The 16,440-nt window shown below is 35.0% G+C and overlaps 1 protein-coding gene across 2 annotated transcripts in view; it reads left to right on the forward strand.

The window, feature by feature from the left end:
* Positions 1-16,440, forward strand: part of LOC118194658 (oxysterol-binding protein-related protein 11) — a 69,959-nt gene that overhangs the window by 42,884 nt on the left and 10,635 nt on the right. The window contains exons 10-11 of one of the 2 annotated variants that reach the window (XR_015044401.1): positions 1,101-1,180; positions 2,005-2,149. Coding sequence is in view for 1 of the 2 variants with exons in the window: in XM_085827656.1 (XP_085683782.1) it covers positions 1,101-1,180 (80 nt within the window). In the remaining variant the exon portion in view is untranslated. The remainder of the gene's footprint in view (positions 1-1,100; positions 1,181-2,004; positions 2,150-16,440) is intronic. The other variant, XM_085827656.1, reaches the window with a different exon arrangement.

Consider the following 16,440-nt stretch of genomic DNA (forward strand, 5'->3'; position numbering starts at 1 on the left):
ACATGATGACTTCAAAATGAGCAACAGTAAAGCCTCTTCTCTAAAAAGTTTTAAAAAGTACATGTTACAATAATATGTGAATGTGAAAAAAATTTATTTTATTTAAAACATTTTGGCATTTGGAACATAAAATAAAAGTAGCAAATACTCTGTCAAGGGTATTGAAAGATGTTAACAATTTTAAATGTACTGTAAGGTATTTTTCATTCTTTAAGCATAAGATTTTTGCTAAAATTGTATGTTTTTGTAGTTCAACAGCTTAGAATTTTATATAACAAATTCATAATCAAAGCTGTTGTTAGTTATCGAAAAATAATCACAATGTGATTTTTGCATAAATGTCACTAAACAATACAAATTGCTATTATCCATCACACTATGAATGTTTCTTTTATGCAGAAATGTTCTGTTTTTTGATTTGTATGCAACTGTCAGGTGTGAAAATACCATCAGAGTGCTGTCAAGCGAGCTTCTGAATGTAAACAAAAAACACCCCATCTGGTGACCGAAGCTTCGGAGCAGTGCTTCACTTGTAGTGCCGGTTTGGCCATTCCTTCTTTTCTTACCTCTGTGTAGTTGACAGTGGGGAGAAAATACCACATATTTGTGTTTGCAAATGCTCATTTGTGGATTTAATAGTTGACAGTGGGGACAAAATACCACATATTGTGTTTGCAGATGCTCATTTGTGGATTCCAAAGACTGCAGAAATTTCCTGATTAAGTATAAAATGGAAGAGGAGTGAGTATTTCCAGGTTAACAAAATATTGACAAAGAAGTCTGGAGTGTGAAATCTTTAAAATAAATGTAATATCGAATTTTTTTATCGTAACAAAAATTGTGACATAAAATTTTTTAAAATTTTCATATTCTATGTTTATCTTTCATATATATATATATTATGATATTATTATGATTGCAAAATGACCATGAAGTGAAATAAAAATCATGTTGTTGAATTTTTATGTCTAATTTATTGTACTATCTTGAATTTAGTACAAAATTTGATGTAGCAAATTTTATTCTAAGCAATTCACTGAATTCAAATTTGATTCTATTATGTATTAACATATGTAATTAGTGAATTGTAAAACTTTCAGCGAGAAGCTCAGAAGTGTTCTAGTGTTACTGTAGGAACATCTGTTGATTCTTTGGATAAATTGAAAAGTCCTAATTTATAGTGAGTATTAACATAAATATTTATTCTTTTCAGTTTTATTGTAAATGAAGTTGTATTAGGATATTGTGTAATAAAATTTAAGTTCTTTATAGTTTAATAAATTTATTCTTTATTTTATATGTGAAAAAAAAATCATTCCAGTATAATTGTAAATATTATATGGCTACATAAGTGATACTACTTCAGAATAATAATTGCAGTGTATATTGAAATTGAGAATCTTATGTTTGCAAAATAATCAGCTGTTTGAATTGATTCAATCATATCATCTCCTATAAATTGTGGGTTTTTATGTATAATAATGCATAAATATTAAACATTTGGTTATTAATGTTTATTGGTACTCTGCCATTAGCAATCATCAAATATTACTCTCATCATTAAAAAAAAAAAAAAAAAAAAAAGCCATTTTGAAGATTCCAGTTTGTATGACTACAGTATGATTTCAATTTTTGATTGGCATGGCTAATAAAGTATATAAAAACTCTAAATAATACAATAAATAAAAAAACTCATAAATGAATGCTTGAATCTATATATCAATAACTTCAAAATCTGTAAGTTTAACTATGGTTTAATCAGTACATTTTGAACACTTAAAGGTATTTAATGACTAACTATACCTTGTGGGTTGGAGGTATGTTTGTGGAAATTATATTTCAGCTTCCCTTCTATAAAATAAAATTTGAAAATCAAGATGAATTTAATTTCAAGAAATTTTCATTTATTTGCTATGTTAATATAAATTATGTGGTTAAAATGCAATGAAATATTAAGATGGTAAAAATCATATTTAAACCTAAATAAGTTAAGAACTTTTGCAGACCACCCATCTAATTTGTGAACTGGAATCAGAGTGAATGGCTCAATCAAGTCCTCTTCTTTTTGATGTTGTTTCCTGTGTGGTTGCTTGGCATAGGATTGCTGTATTTTTTAGAACTGAAATTTAAATATATGGGAGCTTGGAAGGTATGTCTCTATTACTACATGGTTCTGTGCCATATTTTCTGAAGCATGTGTAATTTTAAAGCTTTTTTGTGCAAGGAGTTGTTTTCAAATGATTTTAGCTTTCTTCCATTTAGTTATTGGATTTGGGTATTTTAAGTGCTTTACTAAAGATATGCTATTCTCTTGTGAGTATCTGTCTTATGCTTGTCAATTGTTACTGATAATTTTTTACCCTCCCAAGTACTGAATTTCTTTGTATTTATTTTCATGGAGATGATGTATATACCCAGTGTATCATTCGTTCTTACTTCTATTCTTAAAAAATTCGAAATGTATAGGGTTGGATATATGGCAAGTTTGCAACTGAATCTTTTGAAAACTTAACGGATGTATGGAGTAATGGAGTTACTAGAGGAATAATCTAATTAATTTATTTCCATTTGGTTCTTGTATCAGGAGCAGCTTTACTTTTTCTGGATTAACTACAGAAATTTGTCTTCGATTCTGTTTATAAGTTTTTACACAAAGTAGATAGGATCTGTTGTTTGTTACAGTTTGTAGGATGCACATATATTTACATTGTTTGTACATTTGTTTTTGAAAGTTTGGGTGTAAAATTGAAATATGTAGCTCATGACAAGTAAAAATAAAAAACAGCAGTTTTACGAGGATAAAATGAAAAAGAATCGTACATGATTATTGCTGGATTGCCAGTTGGTTTACGGTAGACTGCAGTAGGAAAATTATTACCATCTTTTAATATTAGATCAGGGTATTCAATGCTATTATTAATTTCTTTGTTAATCATAAACTAGCTTAGGGAAGTTTTCTAATGTAAATAGACAAAGTCTTTTGAGTCTGTGTTTTGAATATTTCCCTAGGACAAGTTACTGTCAATGTATCTCATTCAAAAAACACATTATTTGGAAAACTTACTACAAGCAAAATTTTTGGTTGGCATGGCTAATAAAGTATATAAAAACTCATGCATGTAAGTTTCAGCCAAAATGGGTGACACTGGCGCTTACATAAAGAGACCTTTTTGCTGTCTGTGGGTTTGATCATTGCCAAATGGACCAAACTGTGCAAAGCTGCAAATGAAATAGAAGGTTTTGTAGATCATAGTAATAAATTTGGATGGGATTCTTGAATCCATTGATTAAAAAATTGTTATCATTATCAAATAGATTAAAAAATTGTTATTATTATCAAATAGATTAAAAAATTGTTATTATCAAATAAATGTTTTAAGGAAAAGTTATGCTGTGCTATCTGACAAATAAACACATTGCTGGTATTTTTTTATGAATTTTCTAAAAGCTTTGCTGTATTGAACCAATAATATTTTTATTGTATAGCAGAATTTTAAGTCTGCTGTATTTTAAACTGTTTTGATATGCAGTTGTTTCATATTTAACATTGCATACGTGTAATATAACAGGGTTCCCAAACTTTTAAACATTGCAACCCATTTTTTAGAAAATGAATGTATAGTGATCCTCTTCAACTTTGGTGCTCTGAATTTTTTCAGAGACAAACAACTCATATTCTTTTGGAAAGAGGTTTTATGGGTCAGAAAGGAACTTTTATAAAGAAAAAATATTTATTTTAAATATAATAATAATATTTATTATAATATTACATATATATAATTAAATATACATATTATATATATAATATATATAGATATAATTTAATATACACTGGTGTGCAAAAATTAAGGACGAGACGGTTTTTTCAATATAGCTTTGTACAAAATCTTTCCAAATCAACACATTTAATACTGTAAGATCCCCAATATGTAAGGACATGAGTAATGTAAGCAACACTTACTAAAAGAGAAATCAGAGGGATAAAAAGTAGCATGGAGCGCAATGCGACTGAAGGCCGAAACATCCCTGTGATGGGTGTCCAGCAAGAAACATCCGGTCTTTAATAGGGGATATGATCTCCCCTGACTGCTAGGCAGGTTTCACAGCGTCTGCCCATGCTGAGAATGAGGGTGTTAATGAGCTGTTGAGGCATTGCTGCCCATTCGTCTTGCAGCGCCATTCAAAGCTCCGGAATCGTTACTGGTGGTAAGGTACGAGCTGCCAAGCGTCTGCCTAGAAAATCCCATAAATGCTCGATGGGATTGAGATCCGGAGATCGTGCCGGCCAATCCATACGTTCAATATCCTCACTCTCTAAGAGCTGTACGGCAGCTACTGTGCGATGACATGATGCATTGTCGTCCATGAAAAGGAACTGCGGACCCATAGCGCCTCTAAAAAGACGCACATATGGAAGAAGAATCTCGTTACAATAACGGGTCTCGTTGACTGAACCTGCGTCAAAGATGTGAAGGTCTGTGACTACCAAGCATGATGCCTCCCCAAACGAGAACACCGCCACCTCCATACCTGTCCCTTTCAATGATGTTCGAGGGATAATTGCGGCTTCCCTGCTCTCTCCAGATGAGTATGCGATGAGAATCGCTACTCAGACTGAATCTGCTCTCATCTGTAAAGAGTACTCATAACCATTCATTGTCTCTCCAATTCCAGTGTTCCCGGCACCACAGAGAATGCCTTCTCCGATCGGCAGGCGTTAGAGGTACACACCGTACAGGGCGTCGTGCAAACAGACCACCACCGTGCAGTCTTTTGGCCACGGTAAAATGCGATATCGGTTGTCCAGTCGCCTGTGTCGTGCATCTAGCGATTTCTCCCGCTGTCTGCCACCTGTTTCTTCTGGCCTGTAAGGCAATATACCAGTCATCTGCGGGTGTGGTTCCTTGTGGACGACCACTACTAAACCCCTGGATTCCTTCATCTTAGGAATTAAGTCATAGTCACAAGAGCTTAGATCTGGGGAGTATAGTGGATGATAAAGCACTTCCCAGCCCCATCGCTTGAACAAATCAGTCACAGCTTGCGATGCATGTGGCCGAGCATTGTCATGTAAAATGAGAGGAGCGTTCTGCAAAAAGTGTCGCCGTTTTTATTCTCAAAGCTGGTCGGAGATTGTGCTCCAAAAATGAGCAGTAATACTGTGCAGTGACGGTCTGCTGTGGAGGAATGGTATGTGTTAGGATGACACCATCGCAGTCGTACATGAGAATTACCATAACTTTCACATTGCTGGGGTTCTGACGAAATTTCAAACGTCGTGGTGACCCGGGATGACGCCATTCGTTTGATTGGAGTTTCAGTTCTGGCTGGTACGATCGGGCCCAAGTCTCATCCAGCGTAATGATACGGCGTAAAAATGCATCTCCTTCGCGCTCATAGCGCTCCAGGTAGGTTCGGGCAGCATCGTATCATAGCCATTTCTGCATTTCCGTCGATTGATGTGGAACCCATCGTGAAGCAGTTTTTCTCATGGACGGGCATTCCTTCAGAATGTGCAGCAGAGTCCTATGCACTAATCCTGTTTGTCCGGCCAGCTGACGAATTGTTTGGCGGCGATCACTGTCCATTAGTGCGGCAACAGCTTGCACGTCAGCATCGCTGACACTCGCACAACCTGGCCGCAGCATGTCTGCCACGTTTTGCTGTCCTTCATTGAATGCTTTCACCCATCTTGCTACGGTTCTGTAAGGCAATGCAGATTCCCCGCAAGCCTCTTGAAGCCCTTAATGACACTGTCGTGCTGTACGACCTCTGGCACATTCAATTTTTATCCAACATCGTTGTTCTTGTTTTGAAAACATCCTGACAACACTTACTTTAGACAGCGAGCTAATACAAGGATCCATTCTTCGCGTCACTCCGCATGCACGTGACGTAGGCAGGATCTATCTTTTTGCTGAGAGGTAAGGTAGGTATATAGTTTACGTGTGGTATACGCCATATTATTTGGTTTTGTTACATAGCGTTTTTTCAGCTGTGTTGCCACTATTAAAGTTCCAACCTTCGTACATGGAAAGTCTTGAATATTTCATCATTAGTTCCTTGAATAATTGGTTCACAAAATAACATATCTTCATGAGATGCATTGTTTTTTATGTTACATATGAAAACGAGCAGATGGGCAAACCTTTTATATCACTAGATTCATGCGGAGAAAATATACTCGATTAGTTGATTTTCTGTCCACTGTGATATTTCATCAATTCTGTAACCTACTGTGTTATTAGAAAGTGAAGTTTCACTAAATTGTGTGCAGCTTACCTGTTTTCCCAAATCAATAGCTAATCATATATGAAGTGTGCGTAGTATTTGCATTGATCTCGGTAAAATGCAAAATATTTACTGATTTTTTTAAAATAGGGACAAAGGATTAAAAAACTGTTTCAAAATTAATATGTACTCAAACTGAAAGAATATTTATAGCAAAAAATGGTATATAATTAGGTGGGTGGAATTTGAGGCATTGCATGGGAATGTGACCTTAAGCAAAGCTGCAGATTGAAGCAACAGATGTTTTGACAGATGTATTGTGTGCAAAAAAATAGTTTGTTATATATGTCATCTACATGTTCAAAAGGTACTGATTTTGTTTCTTCATTTCTGGTCATTCGATACAAGTCGCTTGTTTGTGTATTGCGCTATTTTTTATTTGTTGTGTTGCTACCATTTGGCTTGATGAAGATTTTAAAGCCCACATCACATTTTTGCAAATTATGAAAATATACATATACATTCAAGGTCTTGTCACAATCCACAAACATTGACTTGTGACCCAGAGGTTAGGAAACATTGGCATGTATTGTATATTGGTTTTGTGGAGAGCAGTAAAAAAAAAGCTGTTTCTGAGAATGCAGATCACTTGATCTGGATTTGCAAAAGTTTCTTCAAACTTATTGTGATATACCTTATATGAAACAGTATGCCAAAGCAAAATGTGTAATTGGTTTCAGATCTTGGGCTATTAATCTTATTAGGGGGAACAGGATGCCTTCTACTGGTATGCAAAAATATTTTTATCTGAAATTCATCTATTGTATTGAAGGGAGACTTCTAGTGTGGAGGCACAACCTGAACATCCACAATAGGTAGTCCTGTAAGTGTAGCATTTACAAAATTGAATATAAAAGCTGTCAAATCTAAGTTTAACAAATGTAACATGTGGTAAAGATTTAAAAATGTATAAAATACACTGGTTATCATAAATTAAGGAAAAATCACAAAAATCGTGATTACTGAAAAAGTTACATGTAGAATTTTATGAAACTTACCCACAATATACAACACATAGTAAGGTATCAAATAACATAAAAAGAAATTACCAGACAATTATGATAGTATAGAAATTAGCACATGTAAAAAATGAACAAATCGAAGGTGTCAGTTTGCTATAGGAAAAGTACCTTCAATATGGAATTTGATCGCCTCTAGAAGCAATACGGCACATACAGCGATGTGTGATGCTTTCAATTATGCGGTCTATCAGTTCCATAGGAAGCGAGAGCCATTGCTCTTGCAAAGCAGTTGCAAGCACGACAAGAGTTTGAAGGGGCGGATTGAGAGCAGCTAGACGTCTCCCTAAAGCATCGCAAATGTGCTCGATCGGATTCAAGTCCAGGGATCGAGCTGGCCACTCCATGCACATAATTGTTTCATGTTGAAGATAATCATTTACGATGCGAACCTGTCTTTGTAGTTTTGGTTCTACATTTCTTACTATTTTATGTATAATTGATTCCTTTTTCAACAGCATATTGCATGGAAATAATATTGGGATATTTTTGTGTAAAGAATTTATGTATATGAAAGATGAAAAAATATGTAAATCAGCTTTATAATTTAATTTATAATAGTCTCTTGATTCCTTATTTTTAATTTGGGTATTTCCTCTCTGTATTCTAAGAGTAGTAATAACTTTTCTGGACTGTGCCATTTCTAGATTAATCTATGTTGCATGGCTTGTGTAACACTAATGACATAGCTAATTTGGAACTTGAACTGAAACCTTTCTAACCAAAACCTTTTCTTGATGAATTTCCATATTGGATAATTGCTCACTTTAGGCTCAGCTCTCTTGCACTGAAGATGCTACTTCACTTGCTGATGTGTCACTTAACTTCTGCTAGCTATTATCTGTGATTCTAAAAATATAATACATATAGGACTGTGGGGGTGTTTAGCACACCCATAGTGATGATGTGCAACGGAAAAAATTATGCATCCTAAGAATTAATTAGCAAGGAATAAAATTATGTGTGGAATCTATGGCTATGTCTGTCTTCAAGTGTCAGCTTTCTAACTATGCCTCTCCAATTTATAATGCAGAGCACCATCACCAGTCTGTTGTAGATTTCCCCAAAGTCATCTTAGTGTACATACATATATATATATATATATATATAAGGATTTCCAAATCTAGAATCCTCTGTAACTGCTGCTAAAATTCACATAACCAAATTCATAAATTTTTTACATGCTTTAAACTTTCTTGCTCATTTTGTTATATTTCTCCTGTTAGTTTTAAAAATAGGCTTCATTACATAATAAAACATTCATAAAAATATGCCAGCTTTTTTAAACTGTTCTTTAAAATATGATTTAAGAACTAGATTAGTATTCATAGTTTGTGATAGTAATATAATTTCTTGTTGCTGTTTGCTCGATTTCAATGCAAATATTCTGAATAGAAACTAATAGATTATAAATACTATTTCTGTAACTTTTTTGGCTATGTTAATGTTCCAGTTGTCCAGCTTAATTGAAGGAAAGTTAAAATTTCTTCTCTTATCAAAGAGTCTTACTTCAAATCTTACTTCAATTAAAGTCTTACTTCAATCAAAGAGTCTTACTCATCTGAGAACACAACGTTTCACCATTCTGTCATCCACATCATTCCAGTCCAGCACCATTCTAAACGTTGGTGTCTATGCTGTGGGGTCAATGGCAGTCTTCTTAACGGACGCCGTGAGTGCAGGCCACATTCAACCAATCGACGGGAAGTGGTTTTGGTTGACACGGGAACATCTAGGGTATCTTGCATATGCTGCAAAATTGCGGTACAAGTGACTTGCAAGACCGTCGCAGCTTTTCGCCGGATGCTTCACGCATGCTGACGTCACTCTGGCTACACCTGCACCCCTCCCTCTTCCCACATTTCTTTGTTCCAGCCATGTTCGCCATAGCCCATGCACCATGCTTGCATCCATGTGGGTATCGGCTGCGATGTGATGTAAGGAGCAACCCGTCCTTTTCAGTCCGATCACCGTACCCCTCATAAAATCGTCTATCTGCTGGAAGTGCCTTTGTTGACGGCGGCCTGGCATTCTTTCCTATTACACATATCCTCCGGGACATAAACCAACTTTTTTCGATAATTCGTCTGGCAGAAGTAATGACACAAATATTACCCATTCTGTACGTTCCTTCCCTTATATCTTACTTCACATGCATCAGAGAGCTGTGCATTTCACATCATTCGCATAACTCAGTGACGTGCGTCTACTCTAAAATGTGCATAAATTTCTGACCGCTCCTTCATAGTGTTGCATTTCCAATGTTGAGCAGTGTAAAAACAAATGAAATCTATATTCTAATACAAAATCACTGTCAAAAAGAAACTTTTAGCATAAAAACTATGAACAAAGTGTAAAAATGGAAATCTGTACATTATGGAATTAAAATGTTATCAATGTGCAATTCTTATTTGCATCTACTTACGGAAGATATAAATAAATAATCAAGGAAAAAAAGTTTATAAAATGTCCATTGAAACATGGGGATGGAACATGGTTGACAAAAGGAATGTTAAGCAAAGTTGTTGGCTACTTTTAATCTTGCCATGTAATATTGGTGAAAGAAGTTTCAAACACTAAAGAAAAACTATAATTATTAAAATGAAATTAAGTTATTATGACGAAACTTAGAAAAAAGGAAATGACAAAAACTATGACAGAGTAACAGTCTTTCGCGCTGTTTGGCTGCGAAACTGAGTTACAAGAAGAATAAAATGGCCTGTTAAGGCAGAAGTGATCTGGCAACCACGAGGGGAGAAAACGACAACGTGGTTAGCTAGCGGCCATGATTAGTGTGCTTGATTGCGTGCTGAGAGGTGCACCTATGCGATGGCAAGAGTGTCCATCCAAACAGATGTATAAAAGAAATAAAGCTACAGTCCATTAAAGCTTAGTGTTTGTGTTTAATGAGTATGTTTATTCTCGAACATATTTTGTGGTCTGTGCAACCCGGTAGGAAGATTAGTGCCTATGGATAAAGTGCTGGTTAAAATGCTTAAAGGTGAAGTATTAAATTGATAAAAAAGTGTGATATGTTACTTCGCATTCGACATAAAAATTAGTGTGTGTTTGGATTTACAAATTTCGGGTTCATTTGGATTACCTCAAACGGAGGTAAGTGAATTTGCTCATATGTTCGGTATTATTAATTAACATTAATTATGGAAGCATTTTTAATTAAGAAAAGAATTTTAAAGTCAAATATAACGAAAGCTACATCAGACTTCGAAAAATATACTTGTGATGAATTTCAGTTACAACTTTTTGAAAATAAATGTGCAAAATTTAATAATGAATGTTCAGATATTTTTGATAAATTATTTGTATAGTTGATGAAAAAGAGTTTGACAAATATGTAACTGAACAACAAACTATTCAAGACAGTATTGATACTTTGTGGGTTAAGGTTAAACGACAAATGTCAAAATTTAGTGCTAAAGATGCAAGTAATGTAAAGATTGAAAATACCAGTGCACAAGGTATGAAATTACCTAAATTAAACTTGCCGTCTTTTAGTGGAAATATTCAAGATTAGTTAAGCTTTCGGGATCTTTTCATTTCAAGCATTCATAATAATAATGCATTATCGGATTCCCAAAAGCTCTCGTATTTGAAGTTATCGCTTCATAGCGAAGCAGCTAGGATTATTCAATCAGTCACAATTTGTGACAATAACTATAAAATTGCTTGGGATTTTTTAGAAGAGAGATACTCCAATAAACATGATCAGGTTTTCGCTCAGATAAAGCGTTTCATGTCAATTTCTCCCATACAAATTGAAAGCCCGTCTTCTATTTTGAAATTAGTAGACACAGTGAATGAAAGTGTAAGGTCTCTGGAAATATTAGACGAAAAAATAGAGGGATTCGCAGAAACATTTCTTGCATATATTTTGCTGCAAAAATTGGATGTTTCCACTCGTCTTTGGTGGGAAAGAGATTCAAAAACAAGTGAGTTACCTAAATTATCTGAGCTTATTACATTTCTAAAAAATCATGCTAGAACTTTGCAGTCGTCAAAGTCATCTAATGTGTTTAATGCAAAAAAGGGTCAACCTATTCAAAAGGTGACTGCCTTAGTGTCAAATGTTAAAGGTCAAGATTTTAAATGTATTTGTTGTAAAAGTATCAATTTTCACAAGTTGTATAAATGTAATTCTTTCTTGAAAATGACTGTAAGTGAACGTCTTGAATTTGTTAAGAAACACAAATTATGCTTTAATTGCTTGGGTTTTAATCCGACTCATACTGCAAAGAACTGTCGTTCAGAGTTCAGCTGTTCAAAATGCATGAAAAAACACCATAGTTTACTGCATTTTCCCAATCAAGACATTTCGCATTCACCTGCTACTATAGCGAGTTGTGTGGGGAAGGAGGAAGCACCGGCTAATAATTCTGACCCTCCTTTAGTAGATAACTCGAATCTAAACCCTGACGCCAGATGTTTTGAAATGTTATCTAATTGCAACCAAATAAACAATTCGGAATTTATTGGTTCGTCTGTAACTGCTTCACAAGTGATTTCGAAGGAGGTATTACTATCTACTGCTATTATTTATGTTAAAGATTCTTGCGGGAATTTTATTGCTTGTCGAGCTTTACTTGACTGCGGAAGTCAGTGTTCGTGTTTCACCTATGATTTCGCTAATAGGCTTGGAATAAAAGGGAGTAAAATTAAAATATCAATTTCATGTTTAAATGGAAAAGCTCTATCGGTAAAATCCAAGCTTACTGCTGTGATATCAAACAAGCGTGATTACCACCGTGCTCTCGAATTCTTTGTTGTACCTAAAATTAATGATTTGGTACCAGTGAATTATTTTAAATTTTCATTTTCACAGCTTCCGCAAAAGATCAAACTAGCGGATCCTCATTTTAACAAGCATCAGAAAATAGATGCCTTATTAGGTGCAGAATGCTTTTATGAACTATTGAAGGCTGATCAAATTCATCCACGAAATTCTAATTTAACTCTTCAAAATTCCGTATTTGGATACATTGCTACCGGTGTAAATGTTGGTTCAAATTCAGGCAATACGATTCTGTGCGGATTTATGAAAGTCGAAGAAGACTTAAATTCACTAATCAAGTCCTTTTGGGAAATTGAGGCTGTTACAGAATCTCTCAAACTAAAAAATAAAGAAGAAGTAGAATGTGAGGAGCATTTTAGAAAAACTCATCAGAGGGATATTGAGGGTAGATATGTAGTGACGCTACCATTAAGGCAAGATGTTCATTTGGATGACTCTTCGCAATTAGCCACCCAACGGTTAAATAATTTGTGGAAGAGACTAGACAAAACCCCTGACATGTCTAGGATGTATTGTGAGTTCATGAATGAATATGAAGCGTTAGGGCATATGCAAAAAATGCAGAGTGTGACGGAAAATCCTAAATACATAATGCCTCATCATGGTGTTTATAAGGCAGACAGCAGTACAACTAAGTTACGAGTGGTATTCGACGCATCGGCTCCTTCATCGTCTGGTTTTTCATTAAACGACTGTTTGATGAATGGAGGTGTAATTCAAGATGACCTGTTTACTATCTTGCTACGATTTAGAAAACACAAGGTGGCTTTCACTGCTGATATATGCAAGATGTATCGGCAGATTCGTATAGATCCTGAGCAACGAAAACTTCAGTGCATACTTTGGAAAAATACGTTGAATGATGCATCTAAACTTTATCAATTACTTACGGTAACATATGGAACAAAATCAGCGCCTTTTTTAGCAACAAGAGTGTTGAAGCAGTTAGCCTTAGATGAAAAGGATAAGTATCCATTGGCTTCTAAAACGACACTCAACGATTTTTATGTTGATGACATTTTGTCTGGTGCAGAAGATGTCACCTCTGCTGTAGAATTGCAGCGGCAGTTAATAGACATGCTATAATCTGCGAAAATGGAATTGCACAAGTGGTGCTCAAACGAAAAAATTCTTTTAGAACAAGTTCCATTCGAAAAACAAGAGTATCGTTTTGGAGAATCTGCACAAAGCACCGTAAAGACTCTGGGTTTAAGATGGAATCCAGAAAAAGACTCTTTTAGTTTTACTGTGTCTAGTTCATCAAAAATCTGTACAAAATGCACGGTTTTGGCTGATATTGCTAAACTGTTTGATCCTTTAGGTTTCCTAGGGCCTGTAATCATGCGTTCTAAGATATTCCTGCAAAGGCTGTGGCTTTTACATCTAGAGTGGGATGATCCACTTCCTTCCAAAGAGCAACAAGAATGGGAGACGTTTCAAAAGGCCCTACCAGAGTTGAAACAAATCAAAGTCCCTTGTTGCACTCTAATAGAATCAATTAAAGAAATTGAGCTCCACTGTTTTGCTGATGCTTCAAAGTTTGGATATGGTGGAGTAATTTACTTGCGCTGTGTCTCTAAAATTGGCGAAGTTAAAGTGACTTTACTTTGCAGCAAATCTCGAGTATCGCCTATCAAGGTAATAACCATTCCTCGTCTGGAGTTGTGGGCAGCAGAGCTCCTTTCCAAACTTGTGTGTAAGGTAATAACATCTTTGAGTTTATATATTTACAAAGTTATTCTGTACACAGATTCAACAATTGTGTTAGCTTGGATTGCTACATCTCCTCATCTTCTAAAAGTGTTTGTGTCAAATAGAGTAGCTCGTATCCAAGAGCTAACTAAGGATTTCTGCTGGCAACATGTCAGAACAGCAGACAATCCCGCTGACCTAATTTCTCGCGGTCTGAGACCGGAAATTATTGCTGACAACTCTTTGTGGTTTCAAGGACCAAATTTTCTGCATCAACAGGTCATCAATTATAGTGTTAATAATAACTTTGAAAATTCAAATGAGAACTATGTGCGCGAACTGAAACTTATTTCTAATGTAAATTTGACCGTAACTGTTAAAAATTCTCTTTTGGATTATGTTTTTAGTATTACTAATTGTTATGCCAAATTAATTAATGTTTTTGCTTATGTTTTAAGATTTATAAGAAATTGTAGATCCAAGGAAAAACAAGTAGGTCATCTGACAGTAGACGAGGTTTCGTTAAGGGAAAATAAATTACTTTCCTTAGTCCAATGTCAAAACTTTCCTGAAGAATTCAAGAACTTACGTAAGAGAAGGGAAGTATGTAAAAATAGTCAGTTAAAATTTTTATGTCCCTTTTTAGATGAATCTCAAGTTATTAGAGTAGGTGGTAGACTGCAGGAAGCTAACTTACCCTTTAACACAAAGCACCCTGCTGTCCTGCCAAAAAATCATAAACTGACTCATTTAATTATGTTACACTACCATATTCGAAACTTTCATACTGGAGCACAAGCGCTCTTGCATAGTGTGAGACAAAAATTTTGGCCGATAAGTGGGCGTAATCTTGCTAGAAAGATAGTAAGAGAATGTGTTACGTGTGCCAAAGTAAAACCAGTATTGCTGGATCAAAAGATGGGAAATTTACCATTAGAGAGACTGAATCCATCCTTTCCCTTTAACCATACTGGTGTTGACTTTTGTGGCCCTTTTGGTATAAAGTATACAACTCAGAAGAAGAGCGTAGTGCACAAGATTTATGTTGCAATTTTTGTTTGCCTCTTGACTCGTGCAGTCCACCTCGAGATCGTTTCAAATTTGTCTACAGAATCATTTATTGCTGCTTTGAAGCGATTTATTTCTAGAAGGGGTAAATGCGCAACCTTATTTAGCGATAACGCTCGAAATTTTGTTGGGGCTAGCAATGAATTGAAGCGACTCTACAATCTGTTGAAATATCCTGATGACTTCTTAACCAAATATCTGACATCTGAAAGAATTCATTGGAAGTTTATCCCTCCCAGGGCTCCTCACTTTGGAGGTATCTGGGAGGCAGGTGTTAAGTCGTTTAAGTTTTATCTTAAGCGTGCAGTTGGGAGATTGATTTTTACATTTGAGGAGTTTCTTACAATTTTGAACCAGATTGAAGGAATTTTAAATTCACGTCCAATATCCCCTTTGTCAAATGACACCAATGATTTAGAAGCTCTTACGCCCGCACACTTTCTAGTCGGGCGACCTTTAACATCAATAACAGAGCCTGATTTAACTGATTTTTCTGATAGTTCTTTAAAGCGCTGGCAGCGCACTACTAAAGTAACGCAATATTTGTGGAAAGGATGGCAAAATGATTACATCAGTCATTTACAGCAACGATTTAAGTGGTATTTCTCTAAGGATAACGTTAAAAAGGGCGCTATAGTTTTAGTAAAGGAAGACAACATGCCCACTTCGACTTATTTACTGGGTAAAATAGAAGAGGTAATTTATGGTAAGGATAAAAAGGTTAGAGTTTGTATTGTAAAAACCAAGTCAGGTTTTTTAAAAAGACCAATAACTAAATTAGATGTACTACCAGTAGATGTGACATAATTTCATGTATATTTCCTGAGTTCAAAAACTTGTTATATATATGCATTGTATTTTAATTTAGATATTGTGCATTTCATGTTCTGTGGTTAATTATGTTTATTGCTTTTGTTCATGTGTATCAATTTAAATTTTGTGATATATGATTTGGACTATATGGTGATTTAAAACTGTTTAATTTTGGTCATTGTTAACTATGTAACAAATGCCCAACCCAGGTGGTATGTTAAGGCAGAAGTGATCTGGCAACCACGAGGGGAGAAAACGACAACGTGGTTAGCTAGCGGCCATGATTAGTGTGCTTGATTGCGTGCTGAGAGGTGCACCTATGCGATGGCAAGAGTGTCCATCCAAACAGATGTATAAAAGAAATAAAGCTACAGTCCATTAAAGCTTAGTGTTTGTGTTTCATGAGTATGTTTATTCTCGAACATGGCCAATTTAATCAATATGACAGCCAGATTGCAAGAAAATTAATGTTACAAATTTACAATAAATTACAAAATTTACAAATTTTTAATGTACTATAAATCTTTTTATGAGCATTAATGTAAAAGTAAACTGGGGCCTGACAGTAAATACAGTCAAGATTTTAAAAGGAAAAATTTGAATCCTCAATTCTGCCTGTAAGTAATTTATTTATTTATGCGAATGTCAGACATTTGGCTACTAAGCCATTAGTCTTGATCTTGCTTCCTAATACTTAAGAACAATAGAATTAAAAGGTAATAGTGTAGTGCATTCATCAATATGCTC

The sequence above is a fragment of the Stegodyphus dumicola genome, chromosome 12 (assembly GCF_044657685.1).
Source record: "Stegodyphus dumicola isolate Sdum_Otavi_A_Nest chromosome 12, ASM4465768v1".
Classification (NCBI taxonomy): domain Eukaryota; kingdom Metazoa; phylum Arthropoda; class Arachnida; order Araneae; family Eresidae; genus Stegodyphus; species Stegodyphus dumicola.